The sequence below is a fragment of the Microtus oregoni genome, unplaced genomic scaffold (genome assembly GCF_018167655.1).
Source record: "Microtus oregoni isolate MIOR12 unplaced genomic scaffold, Mior012 000033F_ref0000390, whole genome shotgun sequence".
In the NCBI taxonomy this organism is placed as follows: Eukaryota; Metazoa; Chordata; class Mammalia; order Rodentia; family Cricetidae; genus Microtus; species Microtus oregoni.
In genome coordinates, this window is record NW_024543092.1 from 23060532 (window position 1) to 23077160 (window position 16629).

General features: G+C 52.4%; 1 protein-coding gene across 3 annotated transcripts in view; it reads left to right on the top strand.

Moving 5' to 3' along the window:
• Positions 1-14206, top strand: part of Rps6ka2 (ribosomal protein S6 kinase A2) — a 276764-nt gene extending 262558 nt beyond the window's left edge. For all 3 annotated transcript variants that reach the window (XM_041680118.1, XM_041680121.1, XM_041680119.1), the window contains 7 exons: positions 1470-1559; positions 3174-3332; positions 5903-6064; positions 7779-7855; positions 9034-9151; positions 10176-10313; positions 11068-14206. In XM_041680118.1, the coding sequence (XP_041536052.1) occupies positions 1470-1559; positions 3174-3332; positions 5903-6064; positions 7779-7855; positions 9034-9151; positions 10176-10313; positions 11068-11193 (870 nt within the window). In that variant the 3' untranslated portion in view covers positions 11194-14206. The remainder of the gene's footprint in view (positions 1-1469; positions 1560-3173; positions 3333-5902; positions 6065-7778; positions 7856-9033; positions 9152-10175; positions 10314-11067) is intronic.
• Positions 14207-16629: the final 2423 nt, after the last annotated feature.

The window sequence follows — 16629 nt, forward strand, 5'->3', positions numbered from 1 at the left end:
GGTGTTTTTATGATAGTGGCAGTATTCTAACATTTAATTTTTAGCAGGTAATATTCATATGATTCCACATTCAACAGCTATACTCAGGGAAACCCCGGGGTCTCCATCCCCTCGATACCCATTTCCCCGCCCTGGGAAGTCAAGGTTTTTGATAGTCTCCTATTCCTTTCCAGGGTTACTTATGCATTCTCAAGAAAATGTCTACATTCCTTTTCTGCTCTTAAACTAAGTGACAGTGTCCGTGCACCTGTGGTGCTTTTCCAACTCAAGTGTCCCTGGCGGTCAACAAAAGGCTTCCTCTTGTTCATTCCACTCGGCTCCTACGGAGGAGACCAGATTGATGTTAGGAGCGGATGCGTCTACCACTAAATCGTCCACTCCCATGAATATATTGCAAAGGGAATATGTTGGGTGTTGAATACCCATGTAGTCAAAGCAGAGAGGCTTTGGAACTGGATGACGCCAGTGTACAGGAGCACAGAGTGCTGTTGAGGGTAGGGGGCATCTCTGAATTTATGAGTCATTCTCAACCTAAGTGCTGTCTGAATCACACACATGAGTCCTTTCTCTCCATCAGCTCCCCACAAACATAAGAGGCCAGACTCCTCCAGAGGTGGCAGAGCCATCATGGAGCACAGGGACTCCTATCTCAAAGACAGGCTTTGATTTGTGGCCCCTTAAGGGGAAGCCACCCATCTGGAGTTAAATAGTTTTATCTGCTCTTCCAAGACATTGTGCAAAATACTAGGCAGGGGGAGGGACCCAAAAAAGAAAGGAAGTGTGTCTTGGCACCGAGGGAAATGAGTCTTCTCAGACTCTGCCTTCTGTCTGGGAGGACCTGGGAGGTGCCTGGTTCTGTGGTTGACATGCTGCCTCCAGGAAAAGCCAAGGTCTCAGTGACTGGGGGCTCACTTTGAGTGAAGTGGAAGCTTACGGCCAGAGGTCAGTGGCAGAAACAGACTATGTTGGCTGCTGGCGCCTGGGTGAGCTCACACCTGCCCTGCTGCCTCTGGCCTTTTGATATCTTGAGATTCATGTCTGAAGGAAGACCCCTTCTTTCTTGTGGTATTAGGGATTGAACCTGGGGCCTTGCACATGCTAGACAAGTACTTTGTCACCGAGCTACATCCCTAGCTGTATCCCTAAATACATCCCTCTTTTCACTTTGAGACAGCGTCTCATTAAGTTGCCCAGACAGGCCTACAACTTACAGTCTTCCTGCTCCGAGCTTCCTCATAGCTGGAATTATAGACCTGGTTTCCTCTTTTTAATTGTACCCTTTTTGCTAGCTGAGACAGGAGAGGCTAGGTCTACATTTCCGAGAGATTTTAAGTGAGCTTGGTTGAGTCCCATGCGGGTGTGGACAGCGGTCCTGCTGTGACTCTCTGGGGTCTCAGTCCCTCATCTGCAGTGGTCCAACAAGGCCAGCAGCGAAGCTCTCAGTGCTACGTGCTGTGTGTGTGTTTCAGATCATCGATAAGAGCAAAAGGGACCCCTCAGAAGAGATCGAGATCCTCCTGCGGTATGGCCAGCACCCCAACATCATCACCCTAAAAGATGTGAGTGCCTCTGTAGCAGCTCTTCCCTTCAGTGGATGCAGAAATACCACCATTTGCATAGTGCAAGTTTTCTCACATTGCTTTTGTTCCGTGCGCCCAGGATCACGTGCCTTAGACACATCCCACCCAGAAGTCCCCTAATTTGGGTGCATACATGAATAACTGGGTGTATGTACACCCCTGGATAGTCCCCCACTCCCCCCAACATGCTGCGCCTGAGCGTAAAATGGGAAACACCTGAGTGCGTCACGTGCGTGTGCTGTTCTTTGTCATTGAGTCAGTTCCTGCCTGACGGTGTGGCGTGAGGGTGGCCGGGCCCACTCAACTTTGGCTGGGACATGTTTACAGCCTCCTTTGAACCTTCCCTGATGAGGGACGTTAGCACAGGAATCAGCCGCACTGGGACCGTCTGCAAGGCTCCTCTACCCTATGAATGAAGCCGGATGTGCAGGTATGGGTTTGAGAAGAGAGGAAGTTTTCCCTCTTCTTGCCCTTACCTCTTGGAGTACAAAGTCATTCCCGTGACATATGCCCACAGCCTGTACCTGCTGGGACCCCCTCAGTGTCCCTTTGACAGCAGCTCACGAAGTAAGAGTTCAACCCCAGGGAACATAGGCAGTGAGTGTCTCTCGTGCAAAAGCTTAAATGGAGCCAGCTCTGCCCCAAGCCTGGTGCTCTGATTGTGTGGTTCTTTGGAAAATTCACAAACCAAAGCCAGCTCTTCTGCAGACTCAGAGTTGGCCCTCTCTGCTGTTTGAGGGGAGCAGCTTAGGGCCGAGATGACATCATCTTCCCACCCTCAAAATAGAACAGTGAGTTCATAAGCTCAGAAACAAACACCAGAATTAGCGCCACACCTTTTACACAGGTCAAAGTCAGGTAAATTATTTTAGTAACTTGTTCTGGCAGCTCATCGATTGAATGATTATCACTGAACTGAGAACAAGCACTTGGTTCCGTCACCCATTTTCATCAATTGTCAAAGCTTGGGCACTCATGGGCTCCATGCTTTTGGTGACTGGGGTACATACGTGTTTGTCTTCATACATACAGGGCCCCAAAATAGCCAGTTTGCATCTTTTCTTTTCATTTTAAGTTGAGTCTAAAGCTAGTATTGGCAAAAGCTGTGTGTTTGTTGGAGCCAGGTCCCCTCCCCACAGCCCTGCAGAGCCAGGGCTGCACGCCGGCTTGACCCACGGAATGACATGCGTGTTGACAGTGGAGAGGCATTGTTCTTGTGGAGTGCTGTTGCTACTGTCACTTTCCCTTCTTTGGTGTGCTTGCCCCTCAAAGACCAGCAGCATGACTCTACAGCATATCCCAGCTCAGCCACATCTCTCGAGGTTCGTGTATCCCGTGGCCCAGCTTGCCTATCCCCCAGGGTATCAGAGCTGTTTCCCTCCAGAGAAGAGCTATTTTTGTGTGGCTGGAATGGATGCTCACCCATTCCCAACAGCCAAAACATCTTGATTTTACTTCTAGGGACATAGCCCCCAGCTTCTGTCCTCCACCCCATTTGGACCCCTTGCTCCGTCACAGAACCAGGGGCCTGAAGACGGCAGCCATGCTGACATAGAGGTCTCTGAATTTCGTGTGCTTCTCCTTGACCTCCAGGTCTATGATGATGGCAAGTATGTATACCTGGTGATGGAGCTCATGCGTGGAGGGGAGTTGCTGGACCGCATCCTCCGTCAGCGGTGCTTCTCAGAGCGCGAGGCCAGTGACGTGCTGTGCACCATTGCCAGGACCATGGACTACCTGCACTCTCAAGGGGTAAGACCCGGGCCAGGGTGCCCATAGCCTGCAGGAACAAGGGATGACCCAGGTGGGGCTGCCTGCACTCCCAGTCGCAAGGCTTAGGGCAGGGCAGTGGACCAGCTTCAGGGCAGCTGGCAATTGCAGGGAGGAAGATGCAAGACTGTAGAGGAGCCACAGAGTTGTGGGTGCAGAGAAGGCATTCTTGTAAACTGGCATCTGCCTGTAGGCAAGTGGGAGGGCAGAGCACTTCCTGTGCCCTCTCAAGACCTTCAGCGCTGAGCAATGTACCCAGGGGATGTGATTTGCTGTGATGTGTTCTGCTGCCCGTTATGAGTCTGAAGTCATCTGTATACATAGTATACAGGAACTAAGGTCACAGATTTGTGTGAACCAATTTTACCAAAGAGAATGTGATACCCTGGCCTTGATAATGAGAGATTTAGAATTCTCTGTACTTGTGATCCGTAAAGTTAAAGAGAAAGGGTAGCAGCTGGGGTTCCCACAGCCTCCGACGGCCGAGACTACGCCACGCTCCTCAGGGACTCAGTTCTAAAGCCTGGACTTTGTGTGTCTTAGAGGACCAAGCACAGGTTGGTTAAAGCCAACTGCACCAAGGCCACACTGCAGAAATCCAGGCCACAATCTCTGTCTCAAGGAGGGAACAGCCAGCTTAATACATTGTCTGCGTCTTTTCCTCCTCCCTCCTTTCCTTCACCCTGTACCTCTGTCCTTCCATCCTTCCTCCCACCCCACCCTTCATCTCTGCCCCCGCTCTGGTCTTTCCCACTCTCCTCAGAATTTCTCATAAAGCAGGTTTGGGCCAACTGTGAACACAGGTTTGCCAGCCTGCACAGTTCTTCCAAGATCTCACAGTGGGTCCTTCTTGTGTGACTTCCCCGTGACCCGGAGTTCCACACCTTGCTTTCCCAACAGCCAGATTCTAGACGCCCCCGAATGTGAGAGTTCACAGACATCCTTCTGTCTAATGAGGGGATCTGGAGTCTTCAGTCTCCTGGATGCTGCCATCAGTGTCCATGAACTGCCCCAATTGTCCGAGTATATCACGTCGATCTTAGCAGAACCTCTCACTGCTCTGCAAGAGGACAGCTGGGATGCTCAACTCCAGACCTCATGGCGGCACACTGTGTATCTGCACAAGGGTCTTCTGTCCCTTTGTGTCCTAAATAGCTGCTTTGTTTTGTGGTATTGCTGGCCCTTCTGTCGTGACAGCTGTCACTGTAACTATGGGACACATTTGAGGTCTGGGCCTTGAGTGATGCAGTGTAGTCTGTGCAGCCCTCAGCCCCTCCCCTTGCTGCAGAGTCAGTGTGCCTGGGGTAGCAGCGCACTGTGTGTACCTGGGGTAGTATGTGCACTGTGTGTGCCTGGGGTAGTAGGTGCACTGTGTGTGCCTGGGGTAGTAGGCGCACTGTGTGTGCCTGGGGTAGCAGCGCACTGTGTGTACCTGGGGTACCAGGGGCACTGTGTGTGCCTGGGGTAGCGGCGCACTGTGTGTTACTGGGGTAGCAGGGGCACTGTGTGTACCTGGGGTAGCGGCGCACTGTGTGTTACTGGGGTAGTAGGTGCACTGAGTGTGCCTGGGGTAGTAGGTGCACTGTGTGTGCCTGGGGTAGTAGGTGCACTGTGTGTGCCTGGGGTAGTAGGTGCACTGTGTGTGCCTGGGGTAGCGGCGCACTGTGTGTGCCTGGGGTAGTAGGTGCACTGCGTGTGCCTGGGGTAGTAGGTGCACTGTGTGTGCCTGGGGTAGCAGCGCACTGTGTGTGCCTGGGGTAGTAGGAGCACTGTGTGTTACTGGGGTAGTAGGTGCACTGTGTGTTACTGGGGTAGTAGGTGCACTGAGTGTGCCTGGGGTAGTAGGTGCACTGTGTGTGCCTGGGGTAGTAGGTGCACTGTGTGTGCCTGGGGTAGTAGGTGCACTGTGTGTGCCTGGGGTAGTAGGTGCACTGTGTGTGCCTGGGGTAGTAGGTGCACTGTGTGTACCTGGGGTAGCAGTGCACTGTGTGTGCCTGGGATAGCGGCTCACTGAGTGTGCCTGGGGTAGTATGTGCACTGAGTGTACCTGGGGTAGTAGGTGCACTGTGTGTACCTGGGGTAGCGGCGCACTGTGTGTTACTGGGGTAGTAGGTGCACTGTGTGTTACTGGGGTAGTAGGTGCACTGTGTGTGCCTGGGGTAGTAGGTGCACTGCGTGTGCCTGGGGTAGTAGATGCACTGTGCTTCTGGTCCCTGTGACAAGTGGTCCGTGCACTGTCAAACCCCAGAACCCCACTGTGGGCCAATTTTCTCACAGGATTATTTTCATCCCTGTAGCCAGAGCTGCCTGCATCTTGGAAAAGCATGGGTTTTATTCCATCATGTTGCCCTTCTGTATGAAGGCGGACTCTGTGGGTCCTTGGCCGTGAGTGACCAGCAGGGGTGAGAGATAGGGCGGCCCCTCAGAAGAACACAGTACTTTTCTCCTGCCATGGAACCTGCTCTGGGAATCAGTTCCCAGGTAGCCCTTGTCTCCCGCATATGCTCCTTTTCTCTCCCACTCTGCCTTGACTGCTGCTTCCTGCCTTCCAGGTTGTTCATCGGGACCTGAAACCCAGTAACATCCTGTACATGGACGAGTCTGGAAACCCCGAATCTATCCGCATCTGTGACTTTGGGTTTGCCAAGCAGCTGCGAGCAGAGAACGGATTGCTCATGACTCCCTGCTACACAGCAAACTTTGTGGCGCCTGAGGTAGAGTCCTCCAAACCCAGGGAAGACAGCATAGTCACCCTGTTTCCTATTACCATAGTGACTAGAGAGCTTGGGGAATTGAGGCAGCATGATGGACTCAGCCATGTCCTCAAGAGATGTGAAGGAGAGCCTGCTGTGGAGGGAGAAGAGCACATGGTCGCTCTGGATCAGCCAGAACCACTCAGTCACCGTGTGTATCTTATCTTCCATCAGGAACACTTATATGGTGCTGATGCACCGGGTTCCTGCTCTAGTGTTTCCATGACAACCAGTCAGCATCCATGCGACTTGGGATGGGAGCCCACAACAGTGTGCACCCAAATGCTCACATATGCGCTCCCCACTCTGCTTCCCATCTCTTACCTCAGAGGATTTCCAAAGGGTATCTCATTCCCCCTTTCCAGCTTCCTGAGGCCAACTCCACTGGCTTCTGCTGCCACTGATATTTGTGGTAGTACATCAGTCTGGCTTCTTGCGTGAGTTGATGGTAAAGGACCACAATGGTAGCAGCAGGGGCTAGCCTTGCTGATGGAGTCGGAGAGACTCAGGCCCTGTGTTGGACCTCCTGAGTGGAACTGTCAGGTCTGCTCCAAATCCTACGAGGAAGACACTGCTGTGCGCTTTGCCGAGTGAGACTCGGCAGATTCAGGTCTAAGAGTGACTAGGCAGCTGTATCTGGTTATCCAGGGGTTGTCCAGGCAAGTGAGCAGCCTTGACCCCTTTGGAAACGGCTGGTTTGAAGCTTCGATTGCGCCTCGTTTGGCCGTTATTAGTCTTGGCAGAGTGCATACGAGAGCCGTGTTTCATAGTCGAGGAGAGAAAAGCAAAGTCAGTATTTATGTGACTCGGGAAGTCATTTAACCAGTGACTCAGAGTTGCAATTTACTCAGCATTTAATACCTGTCTTGCACTGTGGCACATAACTCACCCTCACCTGGGAAGAAACTGAACACAGAGTTCTAATGCCTCATTCAGGCCAATGCAGCAATCAACAGTGACCCGTGAGCATCAGGCTGGGCTCTTCCCATCAGTCACCCCCATATGGCACCATCAGAATTCTTCCCCCTTAGTCGTCCGTTAGCTAAGACAAAGGGTTCAGTGGCACACACCTGGTCTCCACTGGGACTCTACCAGGCCGAGGCAGGAAGGGCACCTGAGCTCAGGGGCTGGAGACCAGCCTACGATATGGCCTCATATCTCGAAACACAAACTGCATAAGCCAAGCATCGTGCCACATACAGTGCTGAAGTGGTGGAGACAGAAGGGTGATCAGGTCAAGGTCATTCCTGCTATGTTGTGAGTTCCAGGACAACTCTGAATCCATTAGGTGAAGTTCCTCGCAAGGTTAGATTCATAAAGAGAACAGAATGGGGTTGTCAGAGACTGGGTTGGCCCGTGGGGAATTTGTACTTAACACAGACAAGCTTTAGTTTAGGAAAAGAGGTTCTGGAGGATGGCTGCCCTGCACTGTGAACATGCACTGAATGGCATCCCACAATGTGGCTAACATGTCGACGGAAAACAGGACTTCTGCCGTCACGCCACATGTCAGGCAAGGGCTGTGCCCCACCCCGTCTCTGCAGGGGCCATGCTATAACATGGTAGGCAGCACTGGCTGACCCAGCAGATGGCCCCACCCTGCCCTGCCCTTGCCCAATTCACTCTGAACTGAAGCTGCCCAGCGCAATTCTGACCCTGCCCATTGCCCTTCCAGGTCCTGAAGCGGCAAGGCTACGACGCAGCGTGTGATGTCTGGAGCTTGGGAATCCTGCTGTACACCATGCTGGCTGGGTAATTGTTGTAATAGGAGCGGTGGGGCTGCGTCCCCAGCACCCCGGCCGCCTGGCTAACTTATACACCGAAATAATTACACGGACACTGTATTCTTTTAAACACTGCCTGGCCCATTATATCTAGCCTCTTCTCAGCTAACTCTTGCACCTGGACTAGCCCATTTCTAATCATCTGTGTAGCACCCCAAGGTGCGCTTACCGTGAAGATTCTAGCCTACGTCCATCCTGGGTCGGAGCTAAATCGTGTCTGCCCGGGAGAGGGGAGCATGGCATCTCTGAGCTCACTTTCTCTTCCTCCCAGCATTCTCTTCTGTTTACTCCTCCCACCTATGTTTTAACCTATCAGGGCCAAGCAGTTTCTTTATTGCTTAACCAATGAAATCAACAGGTTGATATATAAAACTCCCACATCAGGTAATGGAGGGCCCCAGGGCGTCACCCTTCCCTCCTGGTGCTTGTGTGTAAACACACCAGCACGTCTGGGTTAGGGTGACTACTCAAACCCTGTAGGATAAGGAAATGACAAGGACAGTCAGCTGTGTGGTCTTTATAAACTCAGCCCACAAACAAATACCCTTCACAGACACCCCCGCCCCGACACACACACATACACACACACACACACACACACACACACACACACACACACACACACGTTCCCTCTGCCGCCTGAACCATTCTCTTGACAGGAACGCTAGGAGAGTTGCATGTTCCTCTTCACAGGAGGTGTGTGCTGATGCATGTCTGAATTGTATGTATGGTGTTGGGGTGGTGGACAAGGACTATCCCTGACATGTATGGTGTGACTTTTGTAAGTTCAAGAAGCAGTCTAGCCAAGAGCCAAGGCTTGGTGGTGGAGTGACACCTGGGTCCCTCAGACTTCATATCTCAGGTGTCCGGCCACTGAACCACTCTCTCATCATGGATACCAAATCTCCATGCAGACTCTCTGCCATCCTGGCACCAATGTGACCCAAAAGGGCCAGGAAAGTGTGCACACGAGAGTGGACTTCCTCGCCCGTCTTGTTGACTTCCAGCACTGACCATGGCACTAGGGCACACACCATTCCTTAGCCTGAGCCCTAGACTCGGGGTAGAAAGAGGCAGACATTGTTCGCCCAGCAGAAAGCCCTGAGGTGGAGCTGTGAGCTCAGTGCCATCAATCCTCCCCCACAGGTTCACCCCTTTTGCCAATGGACCAGATGATACCCCCGAGGAGATTCTGGCTAGGATCGGCAGTGGGAAATACGCCCTCTCTGGGGGGAACTGGGACTCCATATCTGATGCAGCCAAAGTGAGTATATTTCCGGGTATTGTTACCTCCTAGGCTTGGAGGATCTGCCGTAGGCATGCTGTTTGTGAGGAAGCCGGACGTTCCTGTATGTTCCACCCATACAGACGTTATAGACTTATTCACAGTGTTTCAAATTTTTTATTAAAAAAAAAAATACCTTCTTCATGTTGCTAATGTAGTAAGGTTCTGCAGAGAAGCAGAACCAGTAGGAACTGTGGGCATGGACGGAGATACAGACACAGGCAGATGTAGACATGAACAGCTAGGGAAGCCCACAGAGGAGCGGCGGTTAGGGAGCTGGCCACTGCGACCAGGGCTGCAAGCCTTAAGTTGACAGAGTGACGGCAGCTCGGGACCCTGAGGTAGAAGAGACCTGCAGGTTAACTTCAGAGCCTCTGTGGCCAAATTACCTCCTCTGTAGGGGTGGTTCCGGACGACCGCCCTAATGCCTGCGGCACATTTGTGTTGGTGTAAAGTCTCTGGTTTGGACTGGCCTGGCACGCACACTTTTCTCACCAGGTCACCATTCTGCCCATCCCTCCCACTCCTGTAGTAAAACAGTACATTGTTGGGCTCAGCGTGTAGGTCAGTGCACAAGCCCCTAGTGTTTGCAAAGTGCTAGCTCCACCCAGTGCCGGAAAAGTACACTACAGTCTGACCCCAGCAAGCTGTGCCAGCCGCCTGTCTTCTGTGTTGCTATAAAAGTTCTGAAGGAGAAAGAAGGGCTCTGAGTGCCTTGTTCCAGTGCATGGTATCCCTTGAATTTATAGAAGGCAGCCGCTTTTATTAAATTAGTATTTCATCAGCTTATGTGTGCCGTTTAAAGTTTGAAACACCTTTACTATAAAATCTGTCTGCTGCTAAGTCAGTAATCCTTGACACTTTAAATACATTCACATATTCATAAACCTAGATTTGACCCAAAATGCAAAGAATCACCTCCAAATTATATATAGTTCTGTTCTCCTGGGCAGTCCCTGGCCAGCCCAACACCACATCCCTCTTCCCTCTGAACCCTTGGCAGGACGTCGTGTCCAAGATGCTTCACGTGGACCCGCAGCAACGCCTCACAGCAGTTCAAGTGTTGAAACACCCGTGGATTGTGAACAGAGAGTACCTGTCCCAAAGTCAGCTGAGCAGACAAGATGTCCATCTAGTGAAGGTACCTAATGGCCAGACCCTGGCGGTGGGCGTGTGAATCCCTGAGCAATCCCTGAGGATAGTTCCTCACCGTTGGTGAGCAGAGACTGTAGCTGGTGAGGTCACCAGCTGTAGGTACACGAGTCTCACTTCAGCACATGTACAGAAATTGTGTTTGGTACCATGGTTGTACAGCCCTATAACCCAGAGCCCTCATTTCTGGACCAGAAGTCTGTAAAAGTCTCTTCATGCTAGCAGTCTCTGTCGGGCAGCCCCAAAGTCCAGGCAGTACCGCCCTGCTAAGGAGTGCATGCAGTCCCAGCCCAGTCCTGTGAGAAGTCCGTCCTGGGTCTGTCTTGATGGTGTGGAGCTACACCAAGGTGAGCCCAGCTGCCAAGTTAGTGCAGACTGCTTCAGAGTGCCAGAGCCTAAGAAACGCTGGCCACAAATTCCTGGGGACCTAACTGGCCCCCAGACACATCTGCCTTCCAGTCAGCAGTAAGATGATGGCATGAGCTCCCAGAAACTCCACTCCAGTCTTAAATACTCCTAACGCACAAGCCCCAATTGGGCCTGGGTATCACGGTAGTGGCCACCATTTGTGAGCTGATTATGTGGGTACAGCAGGATGCCCGCTACCCTCAGTGCACCAGTAATCCTGGCTTCCCCTGCTTTATCGGGATATAAACTGAGGCTCTCAAGGCCCTGTAGCTCAGCATCCCATTCACGAGTAGATGGGCATCATGCTCACCTACCCTCCCCCCTTCCTCTTACAGGGTGCCATGGCAGCCACCTACTTTGCTCTGAACAGGACCCCACAGGCGCCAAGGCTGGAGCCTGTGCTGTCGTCTAGCTTGGCCCAGCGCAGAGGCATGAAGAGACTCACGTCCACCAGGTTGTAGTGGCCGGCCAGGCCTGCCCTCCAGCCTCAGCCTCCCTGCCCAACGTCCTCTCAGGCTCCCGGACGCCACACACAGGTCCTGCTCATGGGCACTTGAGTGACCATGATTCCAGCACAAAGACAGATCTGGCCTTGGTTGTCTGTCTCCTTTGCAGCCCTGGAGAGGGTCCTGCCCAGGATGTCTGAGCCTTGCTGAGCCGACCTCACCGCCGCCTGCTCTCCTTTGCTCCTGAGTGAAACCAAATGAACCTGTCACCTCATAGCACCCTGCTGGAGCCTGCCTGAGCTCGCTCAGGGCTTTTAGTCTTTTCATGTCATGGCTTATGTTCAGTGCAAAGCATTTCTGCCATCCTGAAGTCAGCTGAGTGGCCAGCCTCTCACAGCGGTGTCCTGCTCTGACGTTAAGAATGTCGGTGCACCGTCCCTGCCAGGGGCCTGCAGAGCTGCCCTAGAAGAGCGGGATGCTCCTGGCCGTTCTGATGTCACCACTGGCTGTGTGATGGCATCCAACTTACATGCCTGTTCTGCCCAGAGTCACCCACAGAGTCCCTCGCCATCCTCTGGTGCACAAACGAGATGCTGGGCAGCCTCTCAACTCTGTTACTCACTTGTCAGGACGGAAGCACCCAACCCAAGAGTTGGGATGACTGAGTCTGTTTGAGAGCCAGATTCATGACGGTTGAGAGGGGAGCCCCAGGAAGCTGCCAGGCACAGCCAGTGCCCACTGCATTGCCGCTCCCTAGCGTTCTGGCCCCGAGGACGCTGAGCATGTGGGGCTCTGCCATTGTCACCTGTGCTGGCTGCTGTGCACATGTTTGCCTGAAGTGGGGGTAGTGGATTCAGTCTCTGTTTCCTAGTCCGCAGAGAGACCGAGGAAGTGGAACTGTATTTCCTTCCCCAGTTCTTTCTTAGCCCTACTGAGGGCAGGAGAAACACCTGAGCCCTTTGGCCTCAGAGAGGCAAGAGGTGCCAGGGCAGGCTGTCCACAGGAGGGACGCGCTTCGTAGAAGCCGTGGTTCTGTGTTGCATTTTGTTCCTGTTGTGTAGACCTGTCTTAAAGTCACACTTCACCAGTAGCATTTTCAGGGTGCAGTCCGTGTGGGGAGCAGGTGTGATGCGGAACAGGCTGTCTATACACTCTTCTTGCAGAGTAAGCGAGTGAGACCCACTCAGCCTGGCCCTGGAAGAGGGACTTGTATGTCCTCCAGTCTCTCTGGGGGGTGCCAAAGATACCCCCGTAGTGGGCTCAGGTCAGAGGACACTCCACTGTGGCTCAGAAACTGCCAGTCTGAGGCCAGCCCTTCCACCCAGGAGGTGTAGGAAGCACCCGTTAGTCACATAAGCTTATACTGGGAAGACAGCAAGCGGCCACAGCTCCTCCGTACCTCACCTAGGTCTAGGACCCAGCACCCGCCCTCAGTGCAATGCGTGGAACATGTTTCAGACCTCAAAGTGTAAACTCATTTCACAAGCTTTAATTATTCCACTGCACTTTCGTTTGGGAATTATAGACTACAAAGGTTGGGAGCAGTTGGTGACTATGTGCCATGTTCACGGTGTCCCGAGGGAAGTCCTCATAATTTCTCAATGGAAAATGCTCTGTCCAAGGCTTAAATCACTTCCCTATAATTTCTGAGGTCTGGGTCCTTCCATTTCGGATAGAAATTGAGAGAGAAAGAGTAGCGGGTAGTCTGTGGTAGATGCAGTCCTCTTAGAAATGAGCAGGAGACCCGGAATCCTCCAAGGGCCTCTCGGCATGCATCACGGACGAGCTGTCCACGGCCTTTGGTCTGGGTTTGTTTGCAGCTTCAAATCTATGAGTTTTATCAAAGAGAAAGAACAAGAGAATGCTGAAGGCATTGCTGAGGAGGTGAGCATCTTGTGTCCCCGCTGGTCACATGGTCCCATCACCTCGGTGATGCCAGGTTATCTGCCTTACCCTCACTCTCACCAATGGGGTGGAGGAGGCCTTCACACCAAACCCTGTCACTGACGTGTCTGTGAAGCATATCCCACATCTGTAGAGGATGCTGGCTCAGCCCTGCTCTGTTGAGAGTGACATACCTCGACCTTCCCACCCTCGCCCAGTACACGATACTTGAAATCTCCGGTAGAAGCGGCCTAAAGAGCATGTGGCGGGATGATCTGAACCCCTGTTCAGACTGCTGTGGCATGTAGCCCCCCTGTCCCCTGCATTCACCTCCCCAGTGAGCTCTTACCCAGAACAATGAAAGGTCCTCTCTTCTCTACACAAGCAACCGAGGCTCCCCCGCAGCCCACTGTCACCCCCTGGGTCTTGGAGGCTACAGAACTTAACATGGGGATTCCTCACCTACATCCCAGTCCTCCTCTGCCCCTACCCAGTGGTCACTTTGGGGCCATCCCACTGGCAGCTCCTGACCTATCTGGGATGAGAACATGATGAGTACCCCTACTGAGTGGGGGTGGGGACCTTGTCACATTCTACCATGAAGTCAGTGGAGGGCAAGCCATGAGTGTCCACTGTCCTACAGTCAGAATGTGTGGTTTAAACTACCTAGAAGCCCCAATTTGGGGGATATTGCCTGTCTTTTTAAGTGAGGATAGTATCTTGTGCTATCTAATGTTGGCAGTATTTATAAATGGCGTTCTTCCTTATGATGCCCTTTGGGGTTTTCCCTGCGTTGTACAAACCCAGGAGAAGAATGCCAGGACTCTTCATCCTCTCTGGCTTATTTTGCCACCCTTCACCACCTGCAAGACTGTGAGACACCCAGAGTGGGAAAGGACTCTGGGCCCTGTGTGGCAGGGAAAGGTGGAAGGCAAAGCCAGCGTGGCTCATCTGTGCAGGTGGCACACCCTGCCCACCCTGCTCCCGCCTGGCACTGCATTTACACGCTCAGCAGTGACGCTCACAGCTCACTCTGTGTCCACGTTTTCTGTCTGTGTTTGAGACGGGCGGCCACTGTACAGATATTTATTATGCTTTCCAGACTTTCCCATGAGATTTTTTGAATAAACATGGATTTTATGAAATGTAATCTTTTTCTGGAATAGCGAGAACCTTTGCACTTTCTATGCTGCTGCCAATAACAGTTCTTGGGCCCAGCCCTCGTTCCTCTGTCTTGTTGACTGACTCCAGGTCACTGTGAACCTCTGCTGCCATCGAACCTTGTGGGGGGTCCTTTCCCCTTCACAGCCTTGCGTACTTCCGTGTGTGCACCTGCATTGGGGAGCTGGAGTAGCATGAACAGCATGGGTCTATCCACTTGAGAGTGTGTGTGTCTGTATGCATTCATATGTGTACATGGGAAAGTGGCTCAGAATACCGTCAGATCCACTTTCAGAGCCGTGTGTGTGGTGTGAGTTTATGCATAAAATGAGCAGACATGAATGTTCGAGAATATGTGCACACATGGAAGCTTTATGTATATATGTTTGTAGGCATGTGTAGAAAGGTATGAGTTGGGGGCATATTTGCACAAATGCAAGTGTGTGCACATATATATATATATTTAAATGTATGTAATCTTAGTGTGTGAGATGCTTTCCTTTGTTAGGCTGGGAGCAGGTAGAAGTTAAAGCAGGAAACCAAGGGTCGCTCTGTCACCTGACCTCACAGCTCCTTCCTTTCTTACAATAGGTGTAAAATGAGCCTCCACTGCTGGTCTCTGACTCCTCTGCCTAACTTGGAGTTTGGTGAATTCCTAAGCAGTTTGTGCCAACAGGCAACACACAAATGCCTCCTTGCTTGCCCTGCTGCACCGTGTCCTGCCAGTATCATATGAACACAGGGGTATGCATAGCCAGCCTAAAAGCCCATGTGCCAGGCTGCTCCAGTGCAGACCAGGTCTTCCTGACCCTGTCGGAGATCTGAGCAGGCAGGGGCACCAGGGTCACTGAAGGGATTTCAACACCATAATAAATGTACAAGAGCCAGCTCCTGCCCTCGGTGTGCTCACAGATGCCATGGAGACAGGAAGGGAGCCTCTGGTCCCCTAGTCCAGTTTGCACCTTAGCTTCTCTGTCCCCAGTCTGCCACACAGACGGGTTCCAGGGATTTGATACTGGCAGGGGCAGCCCCATCCCACCTGCTAAGTCCCATGGAGGTCTGCTTCCAGCCTTGGGCCTCTATCTTTTCTTGACTGCAATTTCTTGACCTTTGCCCCTCTTGCAGGCCATCACGGGAGCCTGCCAGTCCTGAAGATGCCCCAAACTGCCCCCCTCCCGGGAAGAGACCACACAGTGTGAGTCCCATATGTTCAGCCGTCCCAAGGGTCTTATAAGCTTTACAGTGTGATGGAGAAGAGTCAGGTGGCTTTACATCAGAGCTAGGGACTCCTAGATCAGGAAACATCAACCCTTAGAAGAGCCATAAGCAAGCCCACCCGTAATTAACACCAACGTGAGCTTTGACTACAAAGACACCAGATGGAGAGCTCACCTGCCCTTGTGTAGAGACAAGTCAATGTCCTCCACGGTCTCTCTGCAGATGTCCTTAGAGAGTGAGTCAATCAAAATAGCTGTGACAGCAGCCTGCAAGAGGCCAGGAGACCTGTCCCCCTCCCCCGCACAGTGAGCGGCTTTATAAATCCCTAATGCTGACTTGAGTGTCCTCTACGGATCTGCTGAGCCCAGGAGAAGGTGCGGCTTGTGCTGGGCCATCACTGTATCTCCGGCTATTTCTGTCCAGACGACGGCCCTCCTGAGCTCAGCTGCATCCAGGCAGTCCCTGTCCCCAGAGCATGGCACGTGACCCTCTGCATACGTGCCTCTGGAGATCGTTTTTCTCAAAGCTCAGGCAATTGTCCACCCTAAGAAACCACAGGGTATCAGCAGGTCTTTTGGAAGCAAGTCTCAGAGTGTCCCACCTTACTCTGGGACTCGGGAATCACCCGAATTCAGGAATCAGGAGTTCTAGTAGTTAAGGCCATGACCTTCCAGGTATGATGGCTAAATCTCTCCCACAAAGCAGACCAGATGACCTTCAGCCGTTTCGGCCAGAGACCTGACACTGTGTGAGGCTTTTTCAGGTGAGATGGTGTACAAGTCACCTGACCAGGGAGCTCTGTCTGCTTGGTCATAAATGCGGTTCTAACTCTTGAGAATCAGGCACCTGGTGGCACGCAGAGGAAGAAACAACAACCTGCAGGATGCAGAGCATGCCGAGATGGCCAGGCCTGCAGGGGAGGGACAGAGAGCAGAGGAGGCTGCTGAGTACTGGGGCAGCTGGGGAAGCAATGCACAAACCAGGCCCTGCTCCTACAGCCGCCTCCTCACTGTTACCCTTTTACCTGCTTGACCCCTTCACGGCCGGATACCAGGACCTAAGACAGTGGCACCCACCTGTGGTCCCAGCAGCTTGTGAGCCTGAAGCAGGGGGATCACCTGGATCCAAGAGTCGGAGGCCAGCCTGGCCAACACAGCAAGATAAAACTGCAAAATATCGAATTTAAAA